Source organism: Phyllostomus discolor, chromosome 3, assembly GCF_004126475.2.
Source record: "Phyllostomus discolor isolate MPI-MPIP mPhyDis1 chromosome 3, mPhyDis1.pri.v3, whole genome shotgun sequence".
NCBI lineage: Eukaryota > Metazoa > Chordata > Mammalia > Chiroptera > Phyllostomidae > Phyllostomus > Phyllostomus discolor.
In genome coordinates this window covers 45,608,858-45,634,206 of record NC_040905.2, presented here as the reverse complement: position 1 = coordinate 45,634,206, position 25,349 = coordinate 45,608,858, and the positions used below count along the sequence as shown (strand labels likewise).

The following is a 25,349-nucleotide window of genomic DNA, read 5'->3' as shown; positions in this document are numbered from 1 at the left end:
TCTTTCAAGCCTTTACCCTGTTTCTGTAATGGCCAGTTTTCAGGCAAGTGTCATTCTCTCCACCAGCCTCTGCTCTAGAAGAGGCACCTAGGTGTTGGGAGAGTCCTCTTACCAGCTGCTGGGACCAGGGAACACATCTGAAGCGTTCCCACACTACTGTCTTCTGTCCTCACAATATTTCTACACCAGACTTTTCCTGAGAAACATAATTGAGTGACCCATTTGAAGAAGTGATATGGTTAAGTTACATAATCACTTCCTGGTAATGGTCCAAGGATAAGCAGCAGGAAGAGAAACTTGAGGCTTCAACTGGATGAGATAACTGATTTAAATTATTTTGATTAGGGTTATTCAACTGTGCTTCGGACGCTAACATCGGGCTCAGCTACTTTTGCCCTAGAACTGTCTAATTATCAAGCCATGAACCCTCAAGACCAAAGTACACTGCTCAGCCGTAGAAGTGGATTGACCTAAGTGCTTCTAGGTCCTTGGACAGAAATGGAGGAGCACCTACCTATTCGTTATCAGTAAGGACAATTTTATTGCTTTATTTATTGGACAAATTACTGTTTGACTACATTCAAAGAACTGAAAGAGGTAACTTAAAGCTGACAGTGGCACTGTGGCTGCCCATTCTACTTTATGTCATGAGAAGTGTGCTCTGATGTTGAAATATACCCGAACTACACGTGTATATACGAGGTCGTTAATGTCAGTAAACACGCGGCCCTTTGGAATATATTGAATGATATATTTTGTTGTTACTTTTTTAAGATTTTCTCACAGAAAGTTGCCAGTCTTCTATATATAATGTAGAAGATAGAATTTCAAGCAATACAAATATATTTTATTCAAAAACAATATACCAAATCTTAATTTACATGATTTCAAAACCAAGTCGATGGTGGCATGTTGCTGTGGGCTGGTTCCCCTTCTAGTTTCAGCTCAGATGTCGCAATACCCAGTAAAGAGAGGCTCTGCAGCTATTCCACGTCTGTAGAGGACAAAGGACAAATGAAAGATTGCTTTAGATTGCCCCAACTCATCTCCATCCTAAAGAACTTAGTAGCTTAAGTCAGAATCACCAACTATAGCACTAATTACTGAAAAAAGATTGTCAAAGTAAATCAAGATGGAGGTCCAAGTCACACCTAAATTTAGTATAGCTATAAAACGGTTGTAAGTTCAAATATACTTTCTCTTTATAGGTATTCCCAATTTTTTTCTAATTAAATCACTACTTCTTAGGTGACATACATTTGTATTTATAGCAGAAATACCCAAGAAGCTAGCTAACACTAAGGCTAAAAATCACCCTGGACTCAGTAGTATCCTAGCTTGAAAAAGAGTCTTACCTGACCATTCTGCAGCGGTGAGCTGTTAGTCTGTTGTAGGCGTCATCTACGTTTCTGACCTCTTTCTGACTCCAGAGTCTCTCACCAACAGCACTTGCCCGAGGCCTAAATTTAAACCACATGTTTCGCAACACAGTTTTAATTCATGTTTTCTTAAAGAAGTATCTGAATTATACATTTGGGGAAATTCCTAATGCTTTCCAACTTGGATAGAAAAGGAAAATTAAGGCACCTTAATTCAAATGTCATCACTGAAATTCCATACCATAGTCTCGGAGTGAGGTTAGTTGCATCCACAAATTCTCCCCATAGACAAGCTTCTCCACCAAGGACAAGTTGTTTCTGCTGCTGAGAACCTACATTAAAATCAGTGCATCGGTGTAAGTTAAGTGATTGTGACTTAGGGCTTATATACAGAGACAGCACTGGTCTCTCCTTCTGTCGCCGTCCCAAGGTGACACTTTCCTCCCACAGTCAGCGGGGCCCTGGCAGATGTTCTCGGCAGGGGCGTTGTATTCTCACCCCAGCCCTGTGGTGCACACGGTGCTTTTCAGCAGGTGCCGGTGTGAAGACACTGGTTTACAAACTGATTCGGTCACCAGAAACTTTTTCCCCCCTGTGAATAGTGTGCCAGGGAATAGAAGCTGGAATACTAGGGACTACCACTCCTGCCTTTAATATCTATCTCTTGGTAGTAAAAAAAGAGACTAAGTATCTAATATTTTGTTTTATAGTAATTATGACTTTGATCCTCAGAAAAAACTTTCCAGAGAAAGTCAGGTCAATTCCTAACAGACCTATAGTCTTGAAATTTTTTTAAACAGCAAAATCCTTTTTCTCAAAATTTTATATTAAGTCTAGTATACAAAACAGGACAGAGTAGAACTGATCTTAACAAAGAGGGTCTGGGAGCCTGAAGCTCCCTCTGTGCCTGCTCCCCAGAACCTTAAGACTTCACAGCTGGAAATGCACTGAACTAGACTGCAGCCCTGCTGAGGTGTCTTACATTGGAGAGGCAGTTCAGAAGAGGAGATGCAAGGTTAACACAGTCAAACATCTTTAAGATGCAGAGAGTAACCAGACTCACCTGTAAAAATGGAGATAAAATCTAAGGGGATCTACTTTTCAAGTTCTTTTATTTAGGTAAGGATTTGGTTTCTTTCACAAAGTTTCAAATGATACTGAGGCCCTTCTTTTTAAGTAAACACAAATAAAATCAAGGATTAAACATAAAAGGGAGGCTGGTTAGTAGGTAATATCTAGGTAAGGATTTCCTTGTGGGAGGGTAGGGAAGAAAATCAGGATAATGCTGGTTGCTTCACTTACCTCCAAAATCAAGAGGTTCCACTTTATAGTATTTTATCCAATCTTGTCCATAACTGATATAGTCTAAGTACCACGGAGCAGAAAGGAGCACAGGGAAGCCAGCTTCTGTGACTACCTTTAGTTCATTAGTATACTGGCTCTGTTTCCATACTTGAATGATAGTGCCTTGCTGAAGCTATTAAAATTAAAAATTGCAATATATATTGTTAGGTCTACCAAATACAGTACGTGAAATTTAAAGTCCAAGATTTATAACTAGAAAAATCACTCCTTCAAAAACCACATGCATCATCTCCTTTCCCCTTTCCCCTCAGAGTTAGTGCCAAATGCTATTCCTTATAAGCAACTTAAAATTAGAAGTTGCATCAACCTTCAGGCTGGATATTTAACATTTGTGTGTTTATGACACCATGTAGGTGTAATGAACCAAGGCTTTAGTCCCATCTCTACCACACTGTTGGTGTACGTACTCTGAAACTGTGAGGATGTCACCAGCCCTTCTGGAAAGGGAATACTAATAGCTGGACTTGCAAATTCTCAGGTGCCCCAAAGGAAAATAAAGAATTCTATGTTAGAGAGATGCCATTTAAAGTAAAAAAGTATATGTTGATAATTTTACTTAAAACTACCTTACTAGCAGTAAAGACTCATTTGTTCTTATCTGTTTATTTCTCCCTTTTTTGAAAAAAAAAAAAGGAACTTACTTCAAAGTACTTCAATTTGTGATTAATGAGATGGGGGGGAGTGATGAGAAGGAGGCATTAAAGAGTAAGGTAAATGGGAGAAAAGAAACAAGCACCATTCACACTGGGCTCAGTCCACAGCTATTGCCTAATGAAAGTTTAAAAGGAAAAGGAAGTTAATTTCCCCAGCATTAGGGAGTGCTTCCTAAGGGTTTGTTACATCCAGGATGTTAGAATATCAAGCCTCTTAGATTATCAGAATCAAATGCAGTCTTCATATTTCTCACCTTCACATTGTCATCAAAAACCTCTTGCCAGACGATGGCTCCTTTCTTTATGGTTGAAATAATATCCAAAAGCCTACCATTGATAAAAAAATTTAAGTTATTTCGGATCACAAGGTTAATAATCTGCATATTTTCTACCATGGACTGCAGTATTCATAAGTACGTTTCAGTACAGCACAGCTTTATCACAGAACCAGCTAAATGTGGGTGGGAAACCATGCGGCTCCTTCTTTCCAGGACGTGGCTCAGACGCTGCCACAGCAGAAGGGTTTAATAGTCATTTGCTGAATGAATGAGTCTTTAAGCATGCCCCCAGCATAGGAGGACATGTAAGTCACAGGGCAGTGTAGAAACAGCAATCTCTAGTAATTTCATGGGTATCTTAGAATAAAAGAAACTATAATCTATTTTATAATGCCACCTAAATAACATTCAACAGTTGCTGACTGTTGGTCCACAAGTATGTCCCGATGTTTAGACAATGCCAGGTACTCTGCAGCATAAAAAAAATTAGAATGTGCCACATGACAAGCTAAATAAGAAAAGGCTGGAGTCTGGGCTTGCCCAGGGCAGGGGTGGGCAAACAACAGCCTGAAGCCTGTTTTCTGTATGGTTCGTGAGCTGAGAATGATTTTCATGTTTTGTAAACTATTGTTTAAAAAATAAAAATGTATAACCAGATGTGGTCCACAAAGCCTTAAATGTTCACTATCTGGCCTTTACAGATAAAAGTTTACTGGTCCTTAGTATACAGCAGCACTGCTCAGTGGAACTTTACGCAGGGATGCAAATGTTTTATACCTGTACTTTCCAGTATGGGAGCCTCTAACTAATGTTCTCCAGCTACTGAACACTTGAAATGTGGCTGATGTGACTGAGGAACTGAATTTTTAATTCCCTTTAATTTAAATGCAAACAGCTGCATGTGGCTATGGCTACCATACTGGGTGGCATAGGTATAAAATATTTTTACAAAGTACCTGGAGTTGACACAAGGGAATGATTACAGGGGCAGATGGTGAGGAAGACTTCCAAGGGTAGCCAGGCTTTTGGCTGAGTTCTTAGAGCATGTGACTGCTGTCCTGTATTTTAACAATTACTCATTGCAAAAGGCTTAGAGTTACCATATTACTGATTTGAAGAAAGCAGTGGATATTGCTATCTGTTATATGATTTTTTTCTTTTTTTTAAAGATTTTATTTATTTATTTTTAGAGAGGGAAGGGAGGGAGAAAGAGAGAGAGAAACATCAATGTGTGGTTGCTGGGGGTCATGGCCTGCAACCCAGGCACGTACCCTGACACTGAACCTGTGACACTTTGGTTTGCAGCCCGTGCTCTATCCACAATCCACTGAGCTACACCAGCCAGGGCTTGTTATATGATTTTTTTATACAAAGTATACAACATCGAAGCGTTAGCAAGGGGGCAGAGAAAATGAAAAAATAAAATAGTACTAGTTAATAGCTAAAACTATTACAAAAGGCATTGATGAAATAAAAACACAAGTAGGCTTTCAAGTAACTTACTTTTGAATATAGAAAGATTCTAGTTTTCTAAAATCTTTGCCAAAGCCCGTCTGCTTCATGAAATCCTGGATACTTGGATTGGACTCCCTTAAAAACATTGAACAATGATTAGTATTTCATTAAAAGTTTCATATGCCTAACCTATTTAAAGCAGCATACCTCCTTACCATCATTTGTGCTTAAAACTTTCAAAGTTGCAGCAGTTAAAATAAGCTTAAAAACTTAGTTATGAGTTATCTTTGTGTTCCATTACAAATAATTTTTTCCAGAAGCTGATTTTTTGCAAAAATGGCTTTCCCTACCTCCTGCCTCCCTTCTCCACCTAAGATTATTTGCAAAGAGAATTTTCCTTGAGAAACCTCCCCCACTTACTCACTGCCTTCTTTCACTAAAGCTGTTCTCATTCAATATTGTCTTTTTTTTAAATCTCCATTTTCTTCTGCATCTTGATTCACCTTCCTAAAAGCTTTTTTACTTTCTTACACCACCCCACACCCACCACCTCAGGAGCTACGTTGTCAGGGTAAAGCCGTGCAAGTAGAGGTATTGCCCCACATCTTCCCTCTTTACGTGAAGACCTTTACACCTACTTCACATGCAGTAGTTAGGAAAATGCAGGTTTTAAACAACTGTCATACCAACAGGCAAATTCCACTTCATCTCCTCCCAAGTGAATGAACGAGTCTGGAAATACCAAACTAATTTCTTTGAAAAATTTAGACAGGAAGCTGTAAGTTGTATTCAAAATAGGGTTTATAGGTCCAAAAGCCCCAGGCTGATATTGACTGTAGCACGGAGTTAGGAGATCCTTCTGACCTGGAGGAAAACACAAGGAAAATGCTTTTCTTAAAAAGCATTTTAACCACAAAGACATGTCTTAGCACATAATTATACTGTTTTATTTTGTTGAAGCGACGAGAGATTTTATACAAAGAAAGATAAGCATGTTGCTATGGTTATTTCTTCCAAATAAGATGAGGGAAAATTGTCTCCTGAACCCTACCCCTGTACCTGTTTCCCTTTCCATCAGCTACTCTGAGATTTTATTCACTTCAAATATTATCTTGAATATTAATGACTCCCAAATCTTCAGCTTGCCCCAACCCTTTTTTCTTGAACTTCAATCCATATTTCAGATTCCCTGATGAACACAATTAGATATTTTATGTGCACTTCAAACACAATCTAACAAAACACATTTTCTGTTCCCTGAGCTCCTTCTGTAGCGTCCCCTGGGTTTTGTGTAGTCCATAGCTCTTTCCTTTCCTCCTGGAGTCCGTTACCAAGTTCTGTGACTTGATGTTATATTCCAACATGTCTCTCAGTTCTCTACATTATTTCACACTTCTGCCATCACCAGCCTGATCTAGGATTTCAGTTTCTTTTTCCTTCCATCGTGCCACTGTAGGTTTTCCCTCGTGTGGCTCCCTCGTGTGGCTCTTCAGCTCTGTACTGTTCACTGGTTTCCGTGTCCTGATGAGCCCACATTCCTCCCTCAAGGCCCTCTACATTGTACTTTCCAGACTTATTTCCCATTATTCTCCATGTCTACCGTAATAATATTTACTGAACAATTATGTTAGATGATGTGCTGTGTGCTCTACATTCATTATTTAATCCTCAAAAAAAAAATATATATGTATATATATTATAGCTACTGCTAATACAACCCATTCTAGAGATGCGGAAACTGAGGATGAGGTATTCTATAACTTGCCCAAGGTCACTCAGTTTATAAATGGCAGAAGCAGGACTCAAACCCAGGCAGTCTGGACCCAGGCAGTCTGGCTCCAGAGCCAGTTCGCAGCCTCCCTGCAGTGAAAACCCCTCCTACCCTGCTGCACTGAACTCCGGCTGAATGCCTTTCCCGTGTCGTTCCCTCTGCTGGAAACATGACTCTATTCTTGGACTTCTGGAAAGCGTTTTGAATGTTACCTCATGAAACCATTTCTTGAATTCGCTTACTGTGTTGTACTTGTCGTAGTCATTTTTTGTTTCCATTGTCCCTTGTTTTTACACTTTAGGCAGCGCCCAGACACAGTGACTTGTTCACAACAGACACATAACAGGTATTGAATTATGTCTGTCAATAGTGCTACCTTTTGTGTAAATCACAACTAAGAATAAAATGAGCAAACGCCAAGTCATAAAGTAAGAGGTGCAGAACTTCCATTTTTCCCTTTTGGGAACTCATAAAACACTTACCTTTCCCCCAAGACTGTGTGTGTCCAGGGGTATCAAATTCTGGTATGACTCGAATCCCCCGTAATCGGGCATATTCAATCACCATACGGACTTCATTTGGTGTATAAACATGAGAAAAAGAATAGCTTCCCTGTAAAAGCCCCATTGATTAAAATTAAAATGTTTGAAATGGATTTGGTCCTGAAAACTGTTAACAGTTCTGTCTGCAGTTTGATATTTCATAGCTGACTTTTCCAGGATCACAATGTATTAAGTAGTTCTGTGTGATGTTGGATAACTCATTTAAATTGTTTGCCAGATCTTATTCATAAGCTCTCAGCACACTTTAATTCCACATTTACTGATAGAACTATCTATCTAAATGACAAATGACTTAACTTCATCAAAAAAGAACAAATTATAAGAAAAAAAAAGAGATGTGCACAGGTGGGCACCTAAAAGTCAAAAGAGAATTAGTAGACATACGAACTGACCACAAGTATGGACCTTACTTGCACCCCAATGCAAAAAAAAAAGTTTTTGTATTTATTTTTAAAGAAAAAGGCCTTGGAGAAATGTAAATAACGACTGGCCATCTGGGTTGTTTATTAATTTTTTTAGCTGTAGTAATGTTTTGTTTTGTTTTTTAAATAGGCCTTTTCACAAATGATATATGACATCTTGAATTTGCTTCAAAATAAAGGTGGGAAGAAGAATAGATGATATAAGATTGACCCTGTACTGACTATTAAAGCCAGGTGATGAGGACATGGAAATACATTAAATTATTCTACTTCTGTATATGTTTAAAATTTTCCATAATAAAAAGTAAATCAAAAGCAAATGAAAACAGCAGTGCTACTAGCATTTCAGCCTATGCTACTTTATAACACTGCAGAAAGCTTTGGAAGTATGGCCAGAGAGTAAAATTTTGAGTCCTGGCTCTACTCCTTTCTAATTGCAACTGTGGACGAAGCACACAGCTGCTCAGTTACCATCTTCTATCACCGGGGGATTCAAGTGACGACACTGAAGCTCACTTTCAACTCCCCTGGTCCATAACACAACAATTTGAACACTTCTGAGACCACCATTGTTTTCTAAGAAGCTCTCATTTCTAAAATTCCCTACTTCATGTAGTTTTTCAAAGAGGAAAAGAAATAGTAATTTAGAGAGTTCAAAATAATTGTTTAAAGCAAATACACAGTTGGACTACTTGAGAAATATAATTAACCTTATTTGAATCATGAATGTGTCAGCTCTCCTACATTCTTAAGGTTTTAAAATTTTATGTCTATAGCCCCTACATATTGTTTACATTTATAACAACAATTGTAAAAACATAACAGTTTTATGGATCTAAAATGCCAAGCCACAGCCTATTAAAAAAAAAACCCAAACATTTAAAACCATAAGTATCTAACTTTTACACTTCTATCCATAAGAAACAACATTGAAGCTACAAACTTCTAGTGAAACTACCAAAAATTTTAGTAGACACACATGAATTACTCACTTTATTGCTTAACTCTGGGAAAGTGATGCTCTGATAAGGGAAAGACTGGTCATCAACTATGTGCCAGTGGAGAACATTAAACTTATTAAAAGCCATGGCATCCTGCAAAAAAAACATGTTAAAAAATTATATACCACAGATAACACACAATCCAATTTATGTATCTCCACTCGGGATTGTTTCCAATGTGTGTGCTTCCTTTTAAATTTTTCAGTGAAGGATGTGGAAGAAGTTTTATTCTATACCTTATATAGTTTACATGGCATATCACCTTTCAAAAATTCTCTACAGAATTTGAATTCATTTTAAACAGTAAGCTATAACTTTGCTCAACAGGGAAGGAGCAAGCTTATAAAGTCCCAGTGAGTACTTAGGGGTCAACCAAAAATGGAAAGTAGTTCTTGGCTGCTACTACTATGTTTGGAAATGGAGCAGAGGAAAAATAAGGCATTCGTATAACTACCACGGCTTATAATTCCCACAGCTCTGAGATTTGATTGCTAACCCTTCCTTACAAATAAAAGAAATACAGTACAATTTAAGAAATATGGTACACATAAAAGAAATGCAGTACAATTCCAATCAAAATTCTCAGAAGTTTTTGGGAAATAGACATGTTTACTCTGGAAGAATTAACAATACAATGTTTATATAAAATACAAATAGATTATTCAAAAAAGAAAAAATAATAAAGGGGAATATTTGCCCTACAAGATAATCAGAATTTAAAGCCTCCCTTTTCCTTCATCAGGGCCAAAGGGATTGGCTGATGCGTTTCAGAAATGGCTTACATATGGGGCAACTGTACAAAGAAATAAGTATGTGGAGGATAATGGCAGGATCTGCATTATCAGAGAAGCATATTCCTCGTGGCTTTTTACCAGGAGATGGCAAAGGGACAGATAAATATTTTTAATGTTGGAGCCATAGGGTTATCACAACTGATCTTGCAGTTGTAAAGCAAGACAGTATGTAAACAGGTGGGCATGGCTGTATTCCAGTAAAACGCCATTTGCAAAAGTAGGTGACAAGCTGGGTTTTGTCCTTGGGTTGTAGTATGTCAACCTTTGTACTGTAGTTACTGAGATAAGTGCTGTTTTTTTAGGAAATCCAAAAGGAAATATTAATGGTATTGGGGCATGTTATTTGGAACTTGCATATGGTTTAAGAAAAATATGTTTAAATAAGAAGAATAAGGCAAATATGACAAAATTTCTAAATTGAGTTGTCTAGGTAAACAGTACTTGGGAATCCTTTGCACTTTCCTTACAATTTCTGTAAGTTTGAATTACTTCAAAAATACAAAGAGAAAAAATCTTCTAAAGTTATAGGAATTAAAATAATCTGTAGTGGCCCAAGAAGATAAACTGGTAAATAGGACAGATTGAGAGTCCAGAAGCTGATTTGTGTATTTAAGGAATTTAGTATATTTGCTAGTCATGATATTGAAAGCAGTGGGGAAATTGTAGATTGCTCAAAAATGATTGCTACAGGCTAACCTTTGGGAAAAAAATAATATTAAAATAATCACCTACAATACACTAAATTCTAACTGAATCAAGAATTTAATAAGAGAAATATAATATTAAAAGAAAATTCTGAGAGGCTATTTTTGTATTTATACCCTTGTTTTAGAGGCCTTTCTTAACATATCTCCCAAGGTCAAAAACAATAACAGACAAGACTGAAAGATAATCAATTTATAAAATTAAAGCTTTTTAACTTTATAAAAAATTAAAACTTCTACAGGCAAAAGACACTATATTGTAAACATGGTTTAAAAATCAAATTTAGAAAACTTCACAACAATATGTGATAGATAAGAACATCATATAAATATAAGCAAATATAAAAGTATTACTGACACATCTATAAACAAATATAACAGTAAAGAGCTCTTAAATCAACAATTAATGTTCTAGAGGACAAAGTGGACATCAAAAATAAACTTTCAGTTTGCAGTGCAAAAAATACAAATAGCTAATAAGTGAAAGAGACTTATATTCACTAAAAATGAAAGCAATACAAATTAAAACAACGAACTACTTTATCACCAGGTTAGCAAAGAATATGGCAAAGGCGTGCGGCACTGTTGGCCCGGCGTGCAATGGTGCGGCCTCACTAGAAGGCTGTCTGACGGTCCGCACCAAAAGATTAGAAGTGCCCAGCTTTAAGCCCAGAGATTCTCTTCTAAGAATTTGTCCTCAGGAAATAACCCTGACAAGTGTGCAAATATAAAAGTGTTTACTCTGAAGTGTTGTTTGTGATAATGATACATGAATCTCGATGTCCATCAGCAGGAGACTGGTTAAATACATATCACAGTACATAAAAAAGAATATTCAGCTGTTTAAAAAGATGATGTAGAACTTATATACTGTCATAGAAAAATGTCTGTAACAGTCTATTTTAAAAGTAACAAAAGTATAATCCCATTTAAGTTTTTTTAAAAGTCACATTTGTTAATATTTCCATGTTTTAAGTCAAATGAGATAATGGGACATAAAAACTTAGGTTCATCTTTGGTGAATTATGGGATACCTAGCTCTTAGTTGGATACCTGAGGTTCCAAATTTCTTTGAAACATTTCCCTAGGTATAAAGCAGCCCCCAGACTCAATGCCACTATAAAGAAAGTAAGTGAAGGTCACAAAACTAAAGGACGCTAGCTAGAGGTAGAGTGACCACATATTTCTAACCAAAAGTCTAGACCCATGATTTGACAAATGGAAGTATACAAAGAGGGCCAATAGGAAGTATTAAAACAGTCTTTCTCTTAATCCTGGCTAAACTTGTTGAGTCCCCCTTCTCCCCTTCCCCCATGAAAACAACAGGGTGATTCCCTAGGGGAGTCTCTACTTCTAGCTGAGGAAATACACTTCACAAAGGAGAGAGGGAAGACAGCCCAGTGCTTATGCTTAGTACATGAAAAATGAATCCCCCATTCCAACCTGTATAATAGCATAAGTAACCAATGTAAAGCAACAACATAATAGGACACATCTTCAAAATATACAATGGATTAAAATAAAATAATTACCTACCAGAGTTTTAAGAATACTATTAACTGGCAGATAGTGTCTGGCTGTATCAATTAAAATTCCTCTATGAGGAAACCTTGGAGAATCATTAATGGTAGATTCATTGATGGTGAACTGTAAGACAAAATAAATTTTGATTTATTTTTAAAAGTTTCTCTTAAGCTTAATAACGACTATATCTGCCTATGCAAGTATTGGATTAAAAAAGATTAATTTAGAACAAAAAAAGGTGAAATTTACATTTACCATCTAAGATAAATATTTGGGGAGAAGAAACCTTCAGGAAGCAATAAATAGCTAAAAAGCTTGCATTTTTCTTGTAACAAATATGTCTATCCAAAAATGTTAGTAACGTGTGATAATCATACTTACAGCCCCATAAGGATCTTTATAAATTAACTGGCTGAAGGTCTCTAGACCTAGGGAAAGTAAAACATACAATTTATTGCATACTTCATGAAATAAACTGAAACAATAAAAGTTATACTATCCAAACAGAACCATAACCATGTAAGGCAAATAAAATTAAACATAGTGTTACACCCTTACCCTCTAACATATTTTTTAAAACTAAAGCTCAGTTCTGAAAAAATCCCTGTTGCTACTAATAAAAAGGCTTTACTTCATTGTTCCCATGGTCTGTGTTTTGTTTGAATCATAAACATAAAAAAGAATAGTTATTTAAGAAAACAAAATACCAGTTTATATACATTTATAACATTATGAGTAAGACTTTTTTATGATAAAATATTACAGAAACTTTAGGAGGTACCTAAACTTAAAGAAGGCAGAAAGGCTCAAAGAGCCACCATGAAACTACAAACAGAGGCCCCACTTGTAATATTTTACTCATAGCCACAAAAACTATCTCCTGAACATTTTTTTACTCAAGCAATTATTCCTTTAGTACAATATGTTACAGGACAGTTCCTCTAACTGGCCCTGAGTTTACTAAAATTTATCATTCTGGCTAACAACTATATAGCCAGGGAAAAGTTTAACCTAAGAATAGTTCAAAGTTAGAAATGAGAGGGGAGCTGTTAAAACTGATACCATGAGAGACTACTATGAACAATTATATGCCAACAAATTTGACAACTAAAAGAAATGGATAAATTCTTAGAAACATACAACCTACCAGGACTAAAATGATGAAGAAATGGACAATCTGAACAAACTGATTACTAGGGAGGAGTTTGTATCAATAATAAAAAACCTCTCAACAAATAAAAGTCCAGGACTAGAAGGCTTCATTGATGAATTCTACCAAACATTTAAAGAAGAATTAATGCTAATCATTCTCAAATACCCCACAAAATATGAGAGGACGAAACACTTCCAAACCCATTTTACAAGGCCAGCATTACCCTGATACCAAAATCAGACGAGGACACGGGAAAAGAACATTACAGCCCAATGTCCCTGATGAACACAGGTGCAAAAATCCTCAACCAAATTCTCAAAGATTAGCAAACCAAATTCAATAAGACATTAAAAGGGCTACACAGCATGATCAAGTGGAAGTTATTCCACAAGTACGCAGATGGTTCAACATCCGCAAATCACTCCATGTGACACATCCAGTAACAAGGTGCATGATCGCCTCAGTAGATGCCCAAAGAGCAGTTGAAAAAATTCAACATCCATTTATGACAAAAACTCTGAACAAAGTGGGTATGGAGTAAACATACCTCAACATAATAATGGCCATCTGTGACAAATTCAGTAAAATTAGGGGATATAAAATCAATGTATAAAAATTTAATTTCTATACATAAACGACCAATTATCAGAGAAATTAAGAAAACAGTCCCATCAAGAAGAATAAAATAACCAAACAATAAGCTTAACCAAGGAACTAAAAGACCTCTACACTGAAAATGATGTTGATGAAAGAAACTGAAGAAAACACAAATAAATGGAAGGTTATTCCACGCTCATGGATTGGAAGAATTAATATCGTTAAAATGTTAAATCTTCCCAAAGCCATCTACATATTCAATGCAATCCCTTATCAAAGTTCCAATGGCATTTTTCACAGAAATAGAACAAAGAATCCTAAAATTTGTATGTAACCACAAAACACCTCAAATAGCCAAAGCAATCTTGAGAAAGACAAACAAGGCATCACACTCTCTAATTTTATACTGTATTACAAAGCTATAGTCATCAAGACAGTATGGCATTAGCATAAAAACAGAGGCACAGATCAACAGAACAGAATAGAGAGCCCAGAAATACATGCACACATGTATGGTCAGTTAATTTACAACAGAGCTAAGAATACACGATGGGAAAAGGGACAGTCTCTTCAGTAAGTGGTGCTGGGAAAACTGGACAGTCACATGCAAAACAATGACACCGGACCACTATCTAATACCACACATAAAGTTAATTCAAAGTGGACTGAAGCCCTGAATGGAAGACCTGCAACCATGAAACTCCTAGAAAAAACGGGAGTACGCTCCTTGCCATGGGCCTTGACAATGATGTTTTCGGATTGAAACTAAAAGCGAAGGCAATGAAAGCAAAAATAAACAAATGGAACTAAATCCAATTTATAAAACTTCACAGCAGACCTCCCCAAAAATGTGCCACTTTGGCATGTGAATCATTTTGAGCTGAAGACAATAAAGACCTGCAGGCTCACGAGAAATTTTAACCTCTCTATTAAAGAATTTAAATTAGGGGCCTTGCCCATAAGAATTTTTTACCAAAAACTAACGTGTTTTGACCTATCTGTATGTCAGGGAAACATAATTACTGAACAGCTATTCTTACCTCTGCAACGACCTTCCTCCCCTCTGAAGCCCCAAGACACTGTAGCTCAGAATGCCCCATGCACCTCTTTTACCCATCTCCGAACCTCTCGTGCATGCGGGCTCTGACTCTCACGTGTGCTGGCTTCCCATGAATACACATGTGATTAAGTTTGGTTATTTTCTCTTGTTAATCTGTCTCATGGTTATTTAATTTTACACGAGCTGAAAGAAACTAGGAGTAGAACTTTTCTTCCTTTCCACATAAACCATCAACAAAATGAAAAGGCGACTTACCAAATGGAAGAAAATATTTACAAATCATATCTCTGATAAGGGGTTAATATGCAAAGTCTATTATGAACACAACTCAATGGCAAAACAGAAGTGTGATTAAAAAACAGGCAGATGATCTGAATAGACTTTTTTTTTAAAAGGGACATACATATGGGCAACAGGTACATTAAAAGGTACTCAGCATTAATCACTAGGGAAATATGAACCAAAACCATAGTGAGACAGCACCTCATAACTGTTAGAATGGCTATTGCCAAAAAGAAAAAAGCTAGTGTTGGCAAGGATGTGGAGTAAAGGGAACCCTTGTGCAGTCTTGGTGGGAATATAACTTGGTGCAGCCACTATGGAAAACTGGATGGATGTTTCTCAAAAAATTAAAAACAGAGCTACCATATGATCCAGCAATTCTATGTCTGGGTATTTATCTGAAGAAAATGAAAACACTTATTCAAAAACGTATATCCTCCCCACCCCCATGTTCATAGCAGCATCATTTATAACAGCCCAGATATACAAACAACTTCTCCATCCATGGATAAATGGATAAAACGTGACACACACAGGAATATTATTCAGCCATAAAATAAAGAAAATCTTGGCATTTGCAACATGGACAGACCTTTGGGGCATTATACAAAGTGAAGTCAGACAGATAAATTATGTTTTACACCTAAAATTAATATAATGTTAAATGTCAAATTACACCTCCAAAAAATTAGACAGGAAATGGGAAGAAAAAGAAATTCAGTCATTTTTGTTATGCCTTCCTTTTCAAATATAGACTCATACAGGGAAGAAAATCTTTGGAATTTTCTGGTTAAGTGGCGATACACTCAATGGCCATTTAAAGCATGTTATTTTGAAGGTCTAATGGCAAACAGAAGATTAGGACTTGGGCTAGAATCTAGTCACTGTATGTTCTCAAAAGTCCTTTCCTTTGATGTGGATCAGTACAAACATCAGTAAAGCTCCCTTTTCCCTAACGGACCCCACTCGAAACAGGCCGGTCAGACTAATAAAAGCTTAAAACCACATCACATTATATATAAATGATCTAGATGGTCGTGATTGCAGGTAGGTTTGTAGTAAATACCCGTTGATATGTTCACATTCTATTTTGAAATGGGATTATAATTATGCCATTGTTGTTATGACTATGCAACGTGACGGTGACTGTATTTGAGAGAATGCTCAACCTGAGTCAAACCCAAAGCCGCCTTCGTTTTTAACTGCAGTGCCATAATTTTGGTTGGCTAGCTCCCATTAAAGAAAATTATCCTTTTTTAAAACCTTACTATCTGGAAGTCAGTACAATATTTTACTTATTAAAAGAGGTACAAGAAGCTTTTGTACAGCAAAAGTTAATGACCCTAAGCCCACACTCTGAAGTACAGACTGCAAAATTCACAGGAAAAGCAATTAAGGCTTCTTCCTGCCCACTGCTCACAGAGTGTTCCAGCCACTCTTTACCCTCTCCCATTGTTCCTTTACACTCGGTCATGTTTCCAACTCCGTGGGAATTTAAAATGGGGCAAGGCGTCTCTCCCTTCTCCGTCATGGTGTGACTGTTCACTCTTCCTTAACCGAGTTTTCCCACCGAGAGGGAAGGGCAGAATCACCCTGTTCCTCAGTGCGTTCCGATGGGAACTGGTGATAAGACCAGGTACAATTCCAGGAGGAGGCGTCAGAGAACTGGTAGGTTGGTTCAGTAATAAGTTGGGAGAACTTTTTATTTTAATAAACAACCATAAATAAATAAATAAATAAATAAATAAAATGGGGGGGACAGTGCTTGGTACTGAAGGCAGCAAGAAGTGACAGAGAAACAAAATCCCCTAAACAAAGTGGCTCGGGGCCATTTATAACGGGAACATTATAGTTCCAAGAGCATCAGTTTGATTATAGCGCTGAATGTAATAGCCCTCAAACATTTCTAAAAGGTCAAACGGAAATCATTTTGGAAATGCCCAGTAAACCATCCTGTAAAGTGTTTATGGAAGCAAAGCTTTGCTGTGCTTGATTTCCCAGAGCAGCAACTGAAAATATCTCCTTACTAAAAAATAACAATAGAACTATATACATCTTACCTCGTAATACTCCCCAGACTCTATTGGCCTTGAGGAAAGCCATTGGTCCCTTCACAAGTAAAGTATCTGTATCAGAAAAAAAAGTTTGTTAATCCCTCAATGACACACAATAATTTCCCAAACATGCAGTAGGTATTTTTTGGACCGTTCTTTTCTGAGCTCCAGATCTGTTTTCCCCAACTGCCTCCCACACATCACTTAGCTGTCCCGGAGGTTCCTTTTACTCCAGGTGCCAAAACTGAACTCTTCCCCCTTGCCTGCTCCACACCCTTCACCTGCCCGTCTCCTCTGCTGTACGTGTCTGCACCACCCTCTGGCCAGCTGAGCTGTTCACGTCAGGAACTTGGGCTTTGTCTCCGAGATTCCTTCCCCACCCCGGGAGAGTTATTGTCTCCAGCTGCCCCTCAGGAGAGTAGGGTCATAGTGAAGCTGAGGTTTCCTTTGTGAAGGCTCTGGGATCACTCTACTCTTCCAGTCCTTGTGGCCGGGGAGTTACCTCTGTTCTTTCCCTTCTCCTTCCGTGCTTCTCCACTTTCCCTACACCTACCTTTCCCAAATACCACCCTCAATCTTCCTTAAGGCTCACTTCTTAACTCACTTTAGCTTAATTCAACTTTGTTCCACTCAATAAAAAATTCACACTCATCTAGGGGCTGCAGTTGGCTACCAGGCAAAGGGGGTGCTAAATCTTTCAGTCCTTGAATCATACTCTGCCTAAAGTGGTCCCAATAGTCATTTTAGTCTTTTACATTTGGGGTGGAGTTGACCACAGACCAAGTAAAGCACCATTCAGCACAGAGACTGAAAACGCAAGGGAGACTGATGCACACTGTGCTACGCTACAGACACTCAAGGGCTGCAGGTTAATGATTTAATCCTGTATCTGGGCCGCACCACCGCCCTCCACCTCCACCACCACCCAGACAGTCACAGGATAGTTGGCTGCAGGTTGGGAAAGAGTTCTATCAACAGCCAGTAATCATGTGACCCTCTCGGCTGACAGTCTTCTGACAAGAAGCCTTTCCATCAGAAGATGGAGTGATGAGTTAGCAGGAGTCCGGGCTGAGAACAGCGCTGCTCTGATGACTGCAATCTGATCGTGATGCCTCTCCATCTGTGTCACATCTTCGCTGCCTGGAGCCCCCAGGCCCGTTAGTCACTGCTGAGAATCATATTTTTGCCACGTAACAGCATAGTCAACTAAAAACATTAACGTGTCGCATGTGCGTGATGTCAGTTATTTTCCAGCAAACTGAGGACTGGCTGATACCAAAAAGGACTTTGATTCAACTCAACGCAAAAAAAAACACAAATAAAAGCAGCTGGAAGGAGATTTTGTTTTCTAAATAAATGAACACACAAGCTAGGGGATTTCAATTTTTACTTCAAAACCAAATTATTAGTGTTAACAGTGATTACCTCCCCGACTTGAAATGGGAGTGGCGTCTTTGACTTTTCAGCTATTGCTTTCTGTACTTCTGCACCATACTTTGTTTTAAAGGGTGTACATACAAATAACATCAATATATTCTCCTTTAAAAACTATGAAATATTACAGATCTCCTTTGAGATAGATGCCCACCCAACTCCCTTTCCTGTCTTCAGAAAAAACATTTATCAGGCCTTTCCTAGGCACTTTCATACGCATATGTATAACAGGGAAATACAGCTGTTGTTTTACACTGTGTCCCTGTTGATATATAAACATACGTATTTCATTGAACATCCTTTCTATACACCATTATTTCTCTACAGTAGAAACTAGAGCACTTCTGGTTCTGACGGCATGCAATTTTTACAGTTTTTATCAGGAGATAATGTTGTAGCACTTGTTGCTTCCCTTGACATTTCCTCACACTCAGGAACAACCGTTGATATATTGTCATTTCCATTTGTTCGTGTTACTTTTATCATCATCATCATCATCATCATCTTGTTTGAAACTTAAAGCTAGTTTATCCTTCTGTGAGAAAATTTCACAACTTGTCTTAAGAAACTTCTTTTCAGAATAAAAAGTGTTAGCAAAGCTGAATCAAAGATAAACTATAACTCTCTATTTTCTGGAATGTATAGTATGTCACTGCATTGCCAACAGTCAGCAAAGATTCCTTGACCACTGAATGGCCATTTTATCTTCATTCAGATCATGAAACCTAACCATACGGCGTCTGAGTGCCGACTGCCATGAAGTCACACGGCTAGTGTTGGCAAAGTATCCTGCTTCTCTTCCAGGTGTAGCACTGAAGGAAAATGAAGTTATTTTTTCAAAGAGCTGTACTACTGAGAAATCTCATCTATGCCAAAAGGATGAGGAGATGCCCTTCACTGTCTGCGGGGCTGTGTAAGGACGAAGGTCGCACTCTGTTCTCATGCACATCGTCCTCCCTGTTGTTACGCCCGGCCCACCAGTCAGCTCACTGTGCTACTCCGTATCGCCCGTGTCCTCACAGTGCTCCTCTTTCATCCCCTGGTTCAGTTCGTCACTGTTCTGGGCCAGTGCACCCCATGGAAAAGGCCTGCCCACTTGTTCATTCCTTCCAGCAAACTAGGGGAGAACCTTAGAAAATGTTCGAGGCAACAAAAAAATCATGTAGCTAAATCTTGATTATATTATTGAGCAAGTGAAATAGCTGCCCCACCTCAAGTTTTGCATTACCTTGTGTGAGATTAGATTATAAGTAGAGATCACACATATAAGCACAGATATGTCATCAAAATAAAAGCTAAGAAATTACCTAGATGTCCAAAAATAAGAGGTTAGCCAAGTTAGTTATGGCACACCCAGGCAAAAGTGTTTAGTGAGATACATGTTTATAATGTACAATATTATTACTTTAAAAAAGCAAAATACAAAACCATGCATATAGAATTAACTCCATTTTCATGTTATTATCATGCTTATATTTATATATATGTAAAATATTTAAACTTACTGCTCTTTTTAAAAATCTGAAATAGCCAGGGTTAACTGAGTGCTGGAATTGTGAGTAATTTATTTCTTCCTCTCCACTTACTGTACTTTTACCATCAGACTTTAATGGTAATTGAAAAAACAGGAATTAAAAACTCACTAGCCAAGAACTCACAATAGTTTATGGCACGGAGACTGCTTTGGGCACTTCAGTCTGCAACAGCTTTTGATACGATACGTGCACATCACGTAGGTACTCACAGGACTCATCTGAAGAGATATTGGGGAACATGTTGCACTCTGAGTCAAGGACCACCAAGACGAGAAGTTGTTGTAAGTCTGTTTTAACATGAGATTTGGCAGGGCGATGTTGCCACTTGTGGTGACCAAAGATATAGTCATAATATCTGTGTGAGAAATAAATTCAAACAAATTTTAAACCACTGCGGCCAAGTTTTAAATACATATGTGGTAGTAGACATTGTGGTTGACCCCTCAAATCCATGCTACCCCAAATTATCAGTCCAACTAGAGGCTCTCACCCCGAACTGCACGTTAGAATCACCTAGGGAGCTTTTTGAAACTACTGATGTTTGGACCTTCAGAACCAGAATCTTGGAGAGTAGGATCCAGGCATGGGAGTTTTTAAAGTTACCCCCACGCTCCCAGGTGACTCACATGAAGTCCCCAATAAGAACCACCAATCAAACCAAGGAAGGTAACCCGATCACTCTTGAGTGTAGAGGCTGATTCTGACCAGTGATGGGGTGGGGGTGGGAATGTAGGAGGAAGTCTCCAGAATGAGCCACAAGGAGAAAACTCTCTCTGCTGTGACACCTGGGCCAGCTGCACCCACACCAAAGATGGCTGAGCAGAGATGGAAGGAATACTGATTTCTTACTCATGCCGTGGGGCCACTTAGTCAACCAGTCCTGAAATCCTCCCTGCTTTGGGACTTCCTGTTATGTGAGCTAATAGATTTTCTTATTGTTAAGGCAGATTGAGCCACGATTCCTGTATTCTTGCAACAAAAGCATCCTAGCTAATACATAAACCTCCAAGTAATGTGGCCAGACCAGATTTCTCACTAGGGCCATGAAAACAATTGTTTAAATAATATTTTATAGATGTGGATTAGCCAGAGGTTGTGTACGCTACCCACGTGTAAGAACGTCTTGTGTTTTTCCAGAGGAGTGAGGAGAGACAGGCACATTCCGATGGATGAGTGTGGAAGTGCAGGGGAGGCAACCAGTGGGGGCGGGCTGGAGGAAGGTGCTGAGGGCCCTTTTCACACAAAACCCTCCACAGATTCAAAAGGAAACTGAGATCGTGGAACTGGATCTATACTTAAAAATGATTAAGATGGTTAATCTTATGTGTCTTTTACCACCTTAGTTCCTGGCTTATCCCAGGTAAAGAAAATCTTGGCCCTGGGTATTAAAGCCCCAAAGCAAACCCAGAGGGTTCTGAGGCAGTCCTGGCCCAGGTATAGGCACACCCCGTTTCATTGTGCTTCACAGATGTTGTGTTTTTTACAAATGGAAGGCAAGACCTTTCACCAGCATGAGGATGAGAACTCACTGTATTGAAAGTCTTGCTTTATTTCTATAGCTGGAACTGAACCCACAGTATGTCTGAGGTGTGCCTATACCTGGGTTAATTCAGCCTTTCAGGAACGGAAAGAGTGAAGCTACTTGTTCATTAAACAAAGGACTAGCATGGGATGGACCTTGTTCTAGAAGCTGAGGGAGCAGCCTCATACCAAACACCTCTCTGCCTGCAAAATGCACACTGTTGCAAAGCAGAGTTTGTGACAGAAGTGGGGCTCCTCAGCGAGAGGAGCCACGCACGAGATCCTGAACGATCTGTGTCCCAAGCCCCAAGTGTGTGTGTTCCTGACTGCCTGAAGCTTTGGACCAGCTCCATCATCTCTAAATCTTTCCAACCCCCTCACGCTTTTACTTTGAAATAGATTCTGCCCCTCCTGACTTCCTAGAACGCTCCCCTGAATGCTTTCAAGTCTTAGCCACAAGGGCTGTTTTTACGACCTGCTTCCTAACAGTGCAGTCTATAATTAATAGTTGCTTCACACCCAGGGCACAAATTAGTTCAGCAAACTCCAGATTACCTGCGCTGCTTTGGAATGCCAAGCCTTGTTTTTAAACTGTCTCACAGCTGATTCAAGTCCTGGTTGTCTAACCATTAACTTGTCGTCCATGTTTTCTTGCCATACTCATAGCACTTCAGCATATTACCAAGTTCTTGTTTTACTGGTGGTATGGCAAGAGGGAAAATCCAATCTGAAAAACTAAGTCCCAAAGCAAATATAAGGGAAGGATAAGTGTTTTTTTGTTTTGTTTTGTTTTAATCCTCACTCAAGGATATGGCTTTTATGGTGCCATGAGGGGAGAGAGAAACATTGATCTGCTTTATGTGACCCGACTAGGGATAGAACCCACAACTTAGGCATGTGCCCTGACCCGGGATCCAACCAGAAACCTTTTGGTGTATGGGGTGATGCTCCTACCAACTTAGCCACCCAGCCAGGGCAAGTGTTTGTTTTTAGAAGACTGTCCACCTGTGATCTTCCTTTAGATCAAGGGTCCCCAACCCGTTACCCGTCCGTGGCCTCTTAGGAACCAGACCACACAGCAGGAGGTGAGCGGTGGGCTAGCTAGCGAAGCTTCATCTGTATTTATAGCTGCTCTCCATTACTCACAGTACTGCCTGAGCTCTGCCTCCTGTCAGATCAGCAGTGGCATTAGATTCTCATAGGAGAATCTGTGCACTCAGTCATCCCAAAACCATCCCACCCCAGGTATGCAGAAAATTTGGTTTTCATGAAACTGGTCCCTGGTGTCAAAAAGGTTGGGGACCGCTGCTTTAGATGACCTTCAGGTACTTTTTCCTTCTCAGTATCCCAAGGCAACCAACCGCCTTGTTTGTACTTCTTCACCTGGACTCTAGCCATTTTGACCTATTACTAGGTTCAATACCAAAGGCTCATTAGGGTATGTGTCTAAAATGAAGGTAACAATATCCACTTAGTTGTACAAAACTGAAGAGGAGAATGAGCCATCTCTGCTATCAGCATCTCTGGTCGGACTTCTTCAGCCAGGGCCTTAGCCCCAGGCCTGTCTGGGGCCAGCGGGTATTAAGCTCATTTTGCATGTTTCACCAGCTGTTTGGTGTCCTGCAGGTACGATTAAGCTATAATGCCCACTGGGAACAGAAATAGAACTGGGGGTGGGGTAGGGGGCGGGGGTTGCAGTACAAACAGGACCAAGTTACAGTCCTTCAGGGCACTAACTCACCTTCAGGCCTGGCCCACCTACACATGTCTCACCGTGAGGGAACAGCGTGTGGCGTGCTGAACTGTCTCCCCAAGTGCGATCTGCGTGGTGTGCGGCTAGCAAAGCCAGGCTGTGGGCTGCTTCCCCTTTCTACAATTCCCCCTGCCTGCGGGCTGCTAAACAACTAAGGAGAAGTTGGGAGAGCCAGCATGTAGCTGGTGTGGGAAGACAAAAAATCAGATACTGCGTTGCACTGACCATATTAAAGTGATTAGATGAAAACATCCAACATTTCATATGGGGCGGAGATTTTGGAAGGGAAGGGGAGTTTTATGTAGTGTGCTCCAACCTGTGGACCTTCTGCCATCTAAATCGTTACCAGACTTGGGGGTGGCTGGTGAGAGGGCCTACAAATGACAGCCAACTTTGGAGAATTCCTGGTCCCCAAGCATTAAGCACTCTTCTTCCTAGAGCTCCAAATAAGAAGCTGCCTTTCCCTCCCTTCCCCGCTTCCATCCACCCTAGACTCCCTTCCCAGGCGAAGGTGGCCAAGGATTCTGAGCAACCTATTCCCACTGTGTATCCCAGATGCAAACCAGGGTTCCTGGGCGCCCAGGATGTCCCTGAGGATGCAGGAGGGGAAGGGGAAGTGCTTGGGTGTCAGTTCGGTATTTCGAGCCAGCTCAGCCATCTTCTAGACCTTTGACTTTAGTCAAGTCACTAACCGGCTCAGACACTGTCTCCTCGTCTGTCAAATGGGGGATAATGCGCTGGCGTGGCTGGGTGGCTGTGCAGGTGCTAAGAGGTGCCCTCCTCCCCCTCGCATCTGCGCCTGCAGAGTCCCTGGGCGGTGCGCCCGGGGGTCCTGGGGGTCCCAGGGCCCCTTCCCACTCAGTCGCCGGGCAGGACCACTCACCGCCTGAACGCTTCCTGAAGGAGGGCGCAGGAAGGGCCGGCCTTGGAAGAGGGATGGTGGGCGATGTGGAAGTTTTCTGGGGAGAGGTACAGCAGGCGCGAGGTCATCTGCACCGAGAGTGGCATGGGCCACAGAGCCGGACCCTGCGCGGCGAAGGCGTTGGGGACCTGCTCGGACTGCAGCGCCAGCAACGCCAGCGCTGCCAGCAGCCCGCGCAGCTCCATGGCCCTTAAGGTGCTCTCAACCCCGGGCCCACTGGGTGCCGGGCTGTATTTGACTGCCCTGCTCAGCCCCAGAGGAGGAAACACAGGATCTGAGTCACCGAGTCAGCTGACCGTGAGCCCCGCCCGGACTCCGCCCCCAGGCGGGTGGGACTCCGGAGCCTGCGGGCCTCCGGCTACCGCCACCTCCCCCTTTCCACCCAGCTCAAACCCGGAGCAATCAAAGTTCAGGTCCTAGCCCCTGTTCGCACTGCCTCAGGGAAACTGCAGAACTCAAGCCACAAACACCCCGTTTACCCACTCCCAACCCCCGCAAACGCCAGATCGCCGAGGTGTTGATTTCTTTTATTTGTCTGTAAATGTAGGCTTTGCTATAATGGCAGTTCAGCTTTAATTAATAGAACTCCCCAGGGCAGAGTTTTGAACAGGTGGGAGATTGTAAAATTATGCAGAAGATATTCCGTGAGCAAGATCTTGGGGGCAGGCAGAGGGTGGGGGCGACGGGTAGAGGACTTTTTAGAACTTTGAAAGTATAGTGTGGATCAAATTAATAGGCAAATGATACGAAAAAAGGAATACATTTGTAATGAGGGGTTAATATTATCAGTATGATTTTCAAAAAAGTTAAGAACATGATGCCATTACAAAATAGAATGAAAACCTGCCAACGATTTTGTTCAACTCATTAATTAGGCAATTATTATAATGATAAGTGTGGTTTAAAGGCAATTTAATAAAGCACAGTTAGAAAAATGGCTAAATAGTTCAAAATTCGGTAGTTTTGCAGAGTGACTCAGCCCTGTGTATCTGAGCCTGTGTGCTCCCATCCCCACTCCAGAAAAAAGTTCCATTTATAATGAATTCCCAAGAGTAACTTAAATATTTATTTGTGGTAGGCCTTTCTGTATATAACACTTGGAGATAAGTAGCAGATTACAAGCAAGCAG

At 40.0% G+C, this 25,349-nt stretch overlaps 2 protein-coding genes across 9 annotated transcripts in view; one reads left to right on the top strand and one right to left on the bottom strand.

Moving 5' to 3' along the window:
• Positions 1-1,045, top strand: part of GFM2 (GTP dependent ribosome recycling factor mitochondrial 2) — a 55,162-nt gene extending 54,117 nt beyond the window's left edge. For all 8 annotated transcript variants that reach the window (XM_028503945.2, XM_036020412.1, XM_036020411.1 and 5 more), the window contains one exon: positions 346-1,045. In XM_028503945.2, the coding sequence (XP_028359746.1) occupies positions 346-474 (129 nt within the window). In that variant the 3' untranslated portion in view covers positions 475-1,045. The remainder of the gene's footprint in view (positions 1-345) is intronic.
• Positions 826-24,498, bottom strand: HEXB (hexosaminidase subunit beta). Its single transcript, XM_028504125.2, has 14 exons — positions 24,182-24,498; positions 20,234-20,379; positions 17,062-17,127; positions 12,291-12,337; positions 11,922-12,032; positions 8,879-8,980; positions 7,384-7,513; positions 5,817-5,994; positions 5,179-5,265; positions 3,652-3,724; positions 2,682-2,856; positions 1,621-1,711; positions 1,356-1,460; positions 826-994 (listed from the first exon to the last, which is right to left on the bottom strand). The coding sequence occupies exons 1-14, from the start codon at positions 24,403-24,405 to the stop codon at positions 946-948; spliced, it is 1,584 nt and encodes a 527-aa protein (XP_028359926.1). The 5' UTR covers positions 24,406-24,498; the 3' UTR covers positions 826-945.
• Between the last annotated feature and the right edge of the window lie 851 nt (positions 24,499-25,349).